The 9,293-nt window shown below is 46.3% G+C and overlaps 1 protein-coding gene across 1 annotated transcript in view; it reads left to right on the forward strand.

The window, feature by feature from the left end:
• The window catches only part of LOC142706763 (NXPE family member 3-like), a 28,861-nt gene extending 21,190 nt beyond the window's left edge, over nt 1-7,671 (forward strand). Inside the window, exons 3-5 of the mRNA XM_075848311.1 lie at nt 4,832-4,902; nt 4,982-5,188; nt 5,836-7,671. Of these exons, the coding sequence (XP_075704426.1) occupies nt 4,832-4,902; nt 4,982-5,188; nt 5,836-6,371 (814 nt within the window). The 3' untranslated portion in view covers nt 6,372-7,671. The remainder of the gene's footprint in view (nt 1-4,831; nt 4,903-4,981; nt 5,189-5,835) is intronic.
• Nucleotides 7,672-9,293: the final 1,622 nt, after the last annotated feature.

The raw sequence follows: 9,293 nt of genomic DNA on the forward strand, positions 1-9,293 counted from the left end.
AGGAGTAGTGTCTAGGAGTAGTGTCTAGGAGTAACGTCTAGGAGTAACGTCTAGAAGTAGTGTCTAGGAGTAATGTCTAGGAGTAACGTCTAGGAGTAACGTCTAGGACTAGTGTCTAGGAGTAACGCATAGAAGTAGTGTCTAGGAGTAGTGTCTAGGAGTAGATTCTAGGAATAACGTCTAGGAGTAACGTCTAGGGGTAACTTTAGGAGTAGTGTCTAGGAGTAGTGTCTAGGAGTAACATCTAGGAGGTTTGTCTAGGAGTAGTGTCTAGGAGTAACGTCTAGGAGTAATGTCTAGGAGTAGTGTCTAGCAGTAGTGCTTATTAGTAATGTCTAGGAGTAACGTCTAGTAGTAGTGTCTAGGAATAACGTCTAGAAGTAGTGTCTAGGAGTAGTGTCTAGGAGTAATGTCTAGGAGTAACTTCTAAGTGTAACCTCTAGGAGTAGTGTCTAAGAGAGGAGTAACGTCTAGGAGTAGGGTCTAGGAGTAACGTCTAGGAGTGGTGTCTAGGAGTAATGTGTAGGAGTAGTGTCTAGGAGTGGTGTCTAGGAGTGGTGTCTAGGAGTGGTGTCTAGGAGTAATGACTAGGAGTAGTGTCTAGGTGTAATGTCTAGGAGTAACGTCAAGGAGTAGTGCCTAGGAGTAATGTCTAGGAGTAGTGTCTAGGAGTAGTGTCTAGGAGTAGTGTCTAGGAGTAATGTCTAGGAGTAGTGTCTAGGAGTATTGCCTAGGAGTAGTGTCTAGTAGTAGTGTCTAGGAGTAGTGTCTATGAGTAACATCTAGGAGGTTTGTCTAGGAGTAGTGTCTAGGAGTAACGTGTAGGAGTAATGTCTAGGAGTAGTGTCTAGGAGTAGTGTCTAGGAGTAACGTCTAGGAGTAACGTCTAGGAGTAACGTCTAGGAGTAACGTCTAGGAGTAACGTCTAGGAGTAACGTCTAGGAGTAACGTCTAGGAGTAACGTCTAGGAGTAGTGTCTAGGTGTAGTGTCTAGGTGTAGTGTCTAGGAGTAACGTCTAGGAGTAACGTCTAGGAGTAATATCTAGGAGGTTTGTCTAGGAGTAGTGTCTAGAAGTAACCTGTAGGAGTAATGTGTAGGAGTAATGTCTAGGAGTAATATCTAGGAGTAGTGTCTAAGAGTAGTGTCTAGGAGTAGTGTCTAGGAGTAGTGTCTAGGAGTAGTGTCTAGGAGAAATGTCTAGGAGTAGTGTCTAGGAGTAGTGTCTAGGAGTAATGTCTAGTAGTAACTTCTAGGAGCAGTGTCTAGGAATAACGTCTAGAAGTAACGTCTAGAAGCAGTGTCTAGGAGTAGTGTCTAGGAGTAGTGTCTAGGAGTATTTTCTAGGAGTAACATCTAGGAGTAACGTCTTGGAGTAGTGTCTAAGAGTAGTGTCTAGGAGTAGTGTCTAGGCGTAATGTCTAGGAGTAATGTCGAGGAGTAACGTCTAGGAGTAACGTCTAGGAGGTTTGTCTAGGAGTAGTGTCTAGGAGTAACGTCTAGGAGTAGTGTCACGGAGCGGGTTAGTGGACCCACTAGGCCGTACTGCCGCAGCAGGGAGGCAGCTGGCCAAACAACAGGACACCCCAGAAATACAATGTCCCGCACAAGGGTACCTAAATAGTCCAGATGGTGGCCGCAGCTCTGGCACAGATGAGATGGGTGCAGCAGATGGCGCCAAACGTGGAGGATGACACAGGAACCGCAAGTTGCGCCAGACGTGGCTGATTCCTCCGGACGTGGCAGATAACACAGGTCGTGGTGGATTCCTCCAAACGTGGCGGATTCCTCCAGACGTGGCAGATTCCTCTGGACGTGGCAGATGACACAGGACGTGGCGGATTCCACCGGACGTGGCAGATGACACAGGACGTGGCAGATTCCTCTGGACGTGGCAGATGACACAGGACGTGGCAGATTCCTCTGGACGTGGCAGATGACACAGGACGTGGCAGATTCCTCTGGACGTGGCAGATGACACAGGACGTGGCACGACTTGATACTAGGGCAAAGCACGGGAAACAGGAACGTGGAACAAGGTACGGGTAACAACAGGAGCGGGAAACACTAAGGGACCATTTGCAAGACAGACTGGGAAAACGAACAACGCCCAGGCATCGAACTAGGGGGCTGGACCCCTCTTATAGCCCAGGGTACTCACGGGTCAAAGGTCGTTCAAGATGTCCGGCGCGCGCGCTGCCCCTTCAAGAGCAGGGACAAGCGTGCGCGCGCACCCTGCGGGCTCAGGCGGAGGTGAGTGGATGCAAGCGCTGGCGTCTCCTGAGGAGTAGGCTGGGTCCAGCGCTTGCCGACTCGTGGCTGCGGCTGTCAGCGGGAGGCTGGAGCTGACAGCCCGCAGCCACCGACATTACAACTAATGCTTATTAGTAATGTCTAGGAGTAACATCTAGGAGGTTTGTCTAGGAGTAGTGTCTAGGAGTAGTGTCTAGGAGTAGTGTCTAGGAGTAGTGTCTAGGAGTAACGTCTAGGAGTAACCTCTAGGAGTAGTGTCTAAGAGAGGAGTAATGTCTAGGAGTAGTGTCTAGGAGTAACGTCTAGGAGTGGTGTCTAGAAGTAATGAGTAGGAGTAGTGTCTAGGAGTAGTGTCTAGGAGTGGTGTCTAGGAGTGGTGTCTAGGAGTGGTGTCTAGGAGTGGTGTCTAGGAGTAGTGTCTAGGAGTAGTGTCTAGGAGTAGTGTCTAGGAGTAGTGTCTAGGAGTAGTGTCTAGGAGTAATGTCTAGGAGTAACTTCCAGGAGTAGTGTCTAGGATTAATGTCTAGGAGTAGTGTCTAGGAGTAATGTCTAGGAGTAGTGTCTAGGAGTAGTGTCTAGGAGTAGTGTCTAGGAGTAGTGTCTAGGAGTAGTGTCTAGGAGTAGTGTCTAAGAGTAGTGTCTAGGAGTAATGTCTAGGAGTAATGTCTAGAAGTAATGTCTAGGAGTAATGTCTAGAAGTAATGTCTAGGAGTAGTGTCTAGGAGTAACGTCTAGGAGTAGTGCCTAGGAGTAATGTCTAGGAGTAATGTCTAGGAGTAGTGTCTAGGAGTAGTGTCTAGTAGTAATGTCTAGGAGTAGTGTTTAGGAGTAATGTCTAGGAAGTTTGTCTAGGAGTAGTGTCTAGGAGTAATGGTTAGGTGTAATGTCTAGGAGTAGTGCTTAGGAGTAATGTCTAGGAGTAACATCTAGGAGGTTTGTCTAGGAGTAGTGTCTAGGAGTAGTGTCTAGGAGTAACGTCTAGGAGTTACCTCTAGGAGTAGTGTCTAAGAGAGGAGTAATGTCTAGGAGTAGTGTCTAGGAGTAGTGTCTAGGAGTAACGTCTAGGAGTGGTGTCTAGAAGTAATGAGTAGGAGTAGTGTCTAGGAGTAGTGTCTAGGAGTGGTGTCTAGGAGTGGTGTCTAGGAGTAATGTCTAGGAGTAGTGTCTAGGAGTAGTGTCTAGGAGTAATGGTTAGGTGTAATGTCTAGGAGTAGTGCTTAGGAGTAATGTCTAGGAGTAACATCTAGGAGGTTTGTCTAGGAGTAGTGTCTAGGAGTAGTGTCTAGGAGTGATGTCTAGGAGTGACGTCTAGGAGTAACGTCTAGGAGTAGTGTCTAGGAGTAGTGTCTAGGAATAATGTCTAGGAGTAACGTCCAGGAGTAGTGCCTAGGAGTAATGTCTAGGAGTAGTGTCTAGGAGTAATGTCTAGGAGTAGTGTCTAGGAGTGGTGTCTAGGAGTGGTGTCTAGGAGTAATGTCTAGGAGTAATATCTAGGAGTAGTGTCTAGGAGTAATATCTAGGAGTAATGTCTAGGAGTAATGTCTAGGAGTAATGTCTAGGAGTAATGTCTAGGAGTAATGTCTAGGAGTAATGTCTAGGAGTAGTGTCTAGAAGTAGTGTCTAGAAGTAATATCTAGGAGTAATATCTAGGAGTAGTGTCTAGGAGTAATGTCTAGGAGTAACGTCTAGGAGTAGTGTCTAGGAGTAATATCTAGGAGTAATGTCTAGGAGTAATGTCTAGGAGTAATGTCTAGGAGTAGTGTCTAGGAGTAGTGTCTAGGAGTAATGTCTAGGAGTAATGTCTAGGAGTAGTGTCTAGGAGTAGTGTCTAGGAGTAATGTGTAGGAGTAGTGTCTAGGAGTAGTGTCTAGGAGTAATGTCTAGGAGTAATGTCTAGGAGTAGTGTCTAGGAGTAATGTCTAGGAGTAACGTCTAGGAGGTTTGTCTAGGAGTAACGTCTAGGAGTAGTATCTAGGAGTAGTGTCTAGGAGTAGTGTCTAAGGGTAGTGTCTAGGAGTAATGTCTAGGAGTAGTGTCTATAAGTAATATCTAGGAGTAATGTCTAGGAGTAACGTCTAGGAGTAATGTCTAGGAGTAGTGTCTAGGAGTAACGTCTAGGAGTAATATCTAGGCGTAGTGTCTAGGAGTAGTGTCTAGGAGTAGTGTCTAGGAGTAACGTCTAGGAGTAATGTCTAGGAGTAGTGTCTAGGAGTAACGTCTAGGAGTAACATCTAGGCGTAGTGTCTAGGAGTAGTGTCTAGGAGTAGTGTCTAGGAGTAGTGTCTAGGAGTAGTGTCTAGGAGTAGTGTCTAGGAGTAACGTCTAGGAGTAACGTCTAGGAGTAACGTCTAGAAGTAATGTCTAGAAGTAGTGTCTAGGAGTAGTATTCAAGAATTATGGTTTCATGGAGCTCCAGGGGGCGGGCACACTAAATTTACAACGTAAAAAAACTAAAAGAACCATTTTATATATCCAAAAATGTAAGAATGTGGTAAGAACATGTAAGTCCTCAGGAATATCCTCCTTACTAGGGCTCCAGGATTGTTTCTAGATCTCAGTCTATATATTATGTCCTCACAGGTCGGTCACCAATCAGATGATTTCATCAACTCTGAAAAAAATCTCCATCCTCCCCCAGAACTCCAGCACGGGTGAGAACATTTGGGAGGAGGAAGTCATGAATCTATTACTTCTGGTAACATGAGAAGTCATTGCACATTGTTTTTGCAGATGATAGAAGTGTTTGTAGACCTGGACTCCCCATTCCGGACCCCTCTGGGTATTATTATCAGGACGTGTGGCAGTCCCGTGTCTGCAGGAACCGACAATTCCCTACTCCGTCCAGTGTCACCTCCTGCCTGAAGGGAAAAGTTGTCTACATGTTTGGAGATTCAACGCTTCGTCAATGGTGGGAATACCTTGTAAACTTTGTCCCATGTGAGTTGATACAACCGGTTAAGATTTGTCATTATTCCCATTATTCTGAGATCTAAGCCAGTTTCTCCCCAAAATAAAGACAGGGTGTCATGCTAAGTAAGTACTTTATGGTTGTATTATTTCAGTCATTTATGTGGTATTTTATGGTGGTATTATTTGAGTACTTTATGGTGGTATTATTTGAGCACTTTATGGTGGTATTATTTGAGCACTTTATGGTGGTATTATTTGAGCACTTTATGGTGGTATGTTTTGGGTGCTTTGGTTGACATTGTATAGCCAGTATTGGAGCACTGAGAGTAATTATTATGTGGGTCATGTGAGGTACTTTGGCATTATATGGCGCTATTATTTGTACATAATATTGTGGTACCGGCTGTGCGGACACTAGACCTGGGCTGTATACCAGTATGGCCTGTATACGGATGGCCACAATATTAAACATTCCCAGTATCACACTAGTTTGCTGTGTCCGGGCCATAATAGAATCATGGGAGAGGCTCCAGGGCGGCTCAGGAACATCTTTTCTTCTTTAGTTTCTTCTCTACATTATTTTAGCTGCTGATGGATAAAGCAGAAGGTGAGAATAATACGACCACCGATGATGTCACCTCCATGAAATATAACAGTGTATTTTGTATTGTCAGCTCTGCAGAGGTTGGACCTTCATGTCCGCTATGCCCCCGGAACCCTGCTGGCTACAGATGCTGAGCACGGATATCTACTGCAATGGCGGGGACACGAATTACCACTCAGCATGAAGCGAAAGAGTGTGCAGGAGCTGCAATACATCGCCAACCAGCTGGACGGCATCGGAGGGGGGGACGATGGGCTGGTCATTGTCATTAACTGCATGGCCCACTTTATCTTACTCCCAGCGAGATTTTATCTGCAGAGGATAAGAAATATTCGGAATTCTGTTGTCCGGTTATTGCAGCGAAGCCCCAACACCACGGTCATCATCAAATCCGGAAATACCGGCTTCAGATATGATCACGGCAGCGACTGGTTGTCCTTGCAGCTGGACACCCTGATGAGGGCCACGTTCTCAGGACTCCCAGTTACACTGCTAGATGCCTGGCAGATGACCTCCTGCCACTACCTGCCCAAAGACCTCCACCCCAAAGAGATCATAGTCAAGAACATGGTGGACACAATGCTCTCCTTCATTTGTTCGGGATGAAAGGTGGATCCAGAAATCATTGTGACAGCAACAATCTACATTACTATCATCATCATCATCATCATCATAATAAACATCATCTTCATCATCATCACAATAAACATCATCATCATCACAATAAACATCATCATCGTCATCACAATAAACATCATCATCATCTTCATCATCATCATCACAATAAACATCATCATCATCACAATAAACACCATCATCATCATCATAATAAACATCATCATCTTCATCATCATCACCACAATAAACATCATCATCATCATCATAATAAACATCATCATCTTCATCATCATCACCACAATAAACATCATCATCATCATCATAATAAACATCATCATCTTCATCATCATCACCACAATAAACATCATCATCATCATCATAATAAACATCATCATCATCTTCATCATCATCATAATAAACATCATCATCATCATTATCAGATAATGATACACTGACACTTGGGGTACAGGATAATGACACTCACACTTGGGGTACAGGATAATGAGACACTGACACTTGGGGTACAGGATAATGATACACTGACACTTGGGCGACAGGATAATGATACACTGACACTTGGGCGACAGGATAATGATACACTGACACTTGGGGTACAGGATAATGACACTGAGACTTGGGGTACAGGATAATGATACGCTGACACTTGGGGTACAGGATAATGACATTGACACTTGGGGTACAGGATAATGATACACTGACACTTGGGGTACAGGATAATGACACTGACACTTGGGGTACAGGATAATAATACATTGACACTTGGGGTACAGGATAATGACACTGACTCTTGGGGTACAGGATAATGACACTGACACTTGGGGTACAGGATAATGATACTGACACTTGGGGTACAGGATAATGATACATTGACACTTGGGGTACAGGATAATGACACTGACACTTGGGGTACAGGATAATAATACATTGACACTTGGGGTACAGGATAATAACACTGACTCTTGGGGTACAGGATAATGACACTGACACTTGGGGTACAGGATAATGATACTGACACTTGGGGTACACGATAATGATACACGGACACTTGGGGTACAGGATAATGACACTGACACTTGGGGTACAGGATAATAATACATTGACACTTGGGGTACAGGATAATGACACTGACACTTGGGGATTTGAGTCACAGAATGGAAACATCAGGTGATGTGAGGTCAGGGATAATATCTGGACATTATATATTACATTGTGTGACTGGATTATTATATCGGGGACTGAACAATAAAAATACTTTATATCAGTGTGATTTGTGGAACTTTCTAATTACTTTTTCAGATAGAGATGCTTTGTATCCTGTATATAGAGGAAGGAGGAGGTGGCGGGCAGTCCAGTGTGACATCTCCAGGTGTGTGACCAGGGCCGGCTCCAGGTTTATGTGGGTCCTTTAGCGACATAGACTTAGTGGGCCCCTTTGCGGGGTAACTCACGGCGGCAGTAAAGTGCCACTCAGCCCCCCATCCAGATAATGCCACACAGCCCCTCCTCCCAGGTAGTGCCCCACTGCCAGGTAGTGCCCCACAGCCCCACTGCCAGGTAGTGCCCCACAGCCCCCCATCCAGATAATGCCACGCAGCCCCCCCCTGCCAGGTAGTGTCCCACACAGGCCCCCTCCTTCCAGGTAGTGCCACACAGCCCTCCTCCCAGGTAGTGCCACACAGCCCTCCTCCCAGGTAGTGCCACACAGCCCCCCTCCTAAGACTGTAGAGACCATAAGCCCATATCCCGAGTTACCCTTCTGCTCCCACAATAAAAAACATTTTTTTTTATTATAACTGTAAACAAGGAGATCCGAAACGCTATGCCTGCCAACGGACTCCCAGCGAGCAATTCCGCCTTCAGCTCCACCATCAAAACCATCTCAGACCGCCACGAAGGAGCCCGTAAAAACCTTATACGGAGCTCCGTACCCAGTTATTATGCTGCATGGAGATGAAGTGGCGGAGATAATTCTCCATGATGCGGTTGATTCTCTCGACTTGCCCATTGGACTGGGGGTGATAGGCAGAGGAAAAGTCCAATCTCACATCCAGGAGTTTACAGAGGGCTCTCCAGAACTTGGAGGTAAACTGAACCCCCCGGTCGTAGACAATGTGAAGAGGCAAGCCATGCAAGCGGAAGATGTGCTGAATGAAGAGACTCGCCAGACGAGGAGCAGAGGGTAGGCCGGTCAGCGGGATAAAATGTGCCATCTTAGAGAACCGGTCCACCACCACCCAGATGGTGTTGCATCCTGCTGAGAGAGGAAGGTCCGTGACGAAGTCCATAGCGATGTGCTGCCAGGGGGCACTGGGTACAGGCAGAGGTTGAAGCAGGCCGGCAGGCTTGGAGTGAGCCACTTTGTTAGAGGCACACACCGTGCAAGCAGAGACAAAGTCCAGAACATCTTTAGGTAGCGTGGGCCACCAGAAGTGACGAGCAATCAGGTCTTGGGTTTTACGGACACCAGCGTGCCCAGCCAGTTTAGAACTGTGTCCCCAGCGGAGAATTCTTCTCCTGTCTGCCAACCGAACAAAAGTCCTCCCAGGAGGGATGTCTCTAATCTGCAGAGGATAAGCGGTGACAACGCAGGACAGGTCTATGATAGTCTGAAGGGACTCCACCGTGTCTTCCGTCTCAAACGATCTGGACAGGGCATCGGCCCTCACATTCCTGTCAGCGGGACGGTAGTGGAGCAGAAACTGGAAACGGGTAAAGAAGAGCGACCACCTGGCTTGACGGGGATTCAGTCGTTGAGCGGACTGGAGATAGGTGAAGTTTTAGTGGTCAGTGTAGATCAGGATGGGGTGAGCTGCGCCCTCTTTTCCCATGGGGGGCATTTATGATATAGGCGATGTCTGGTCAGACTCCCGTCGCTTGTGTGAAGGAACT

Source organism: Rhinoderma darwinii, unplaced genomic scaffold, assembly GCF_050947455.1.
Source record: "Rhinoderma darwinii isolate aRhiDar2 unplaced genomic scaffold, aRhiDar2.hap1 Scaffold_3440, whole genome shotgun sequence".
Taxonomy (NCBI): domain Eukaryota; kingdom Metazoa; phylum Chordata; class Amphibia; order Anura; family Rhinodermatidae; genus Rhinoderma; species Rhinoderma darwinii.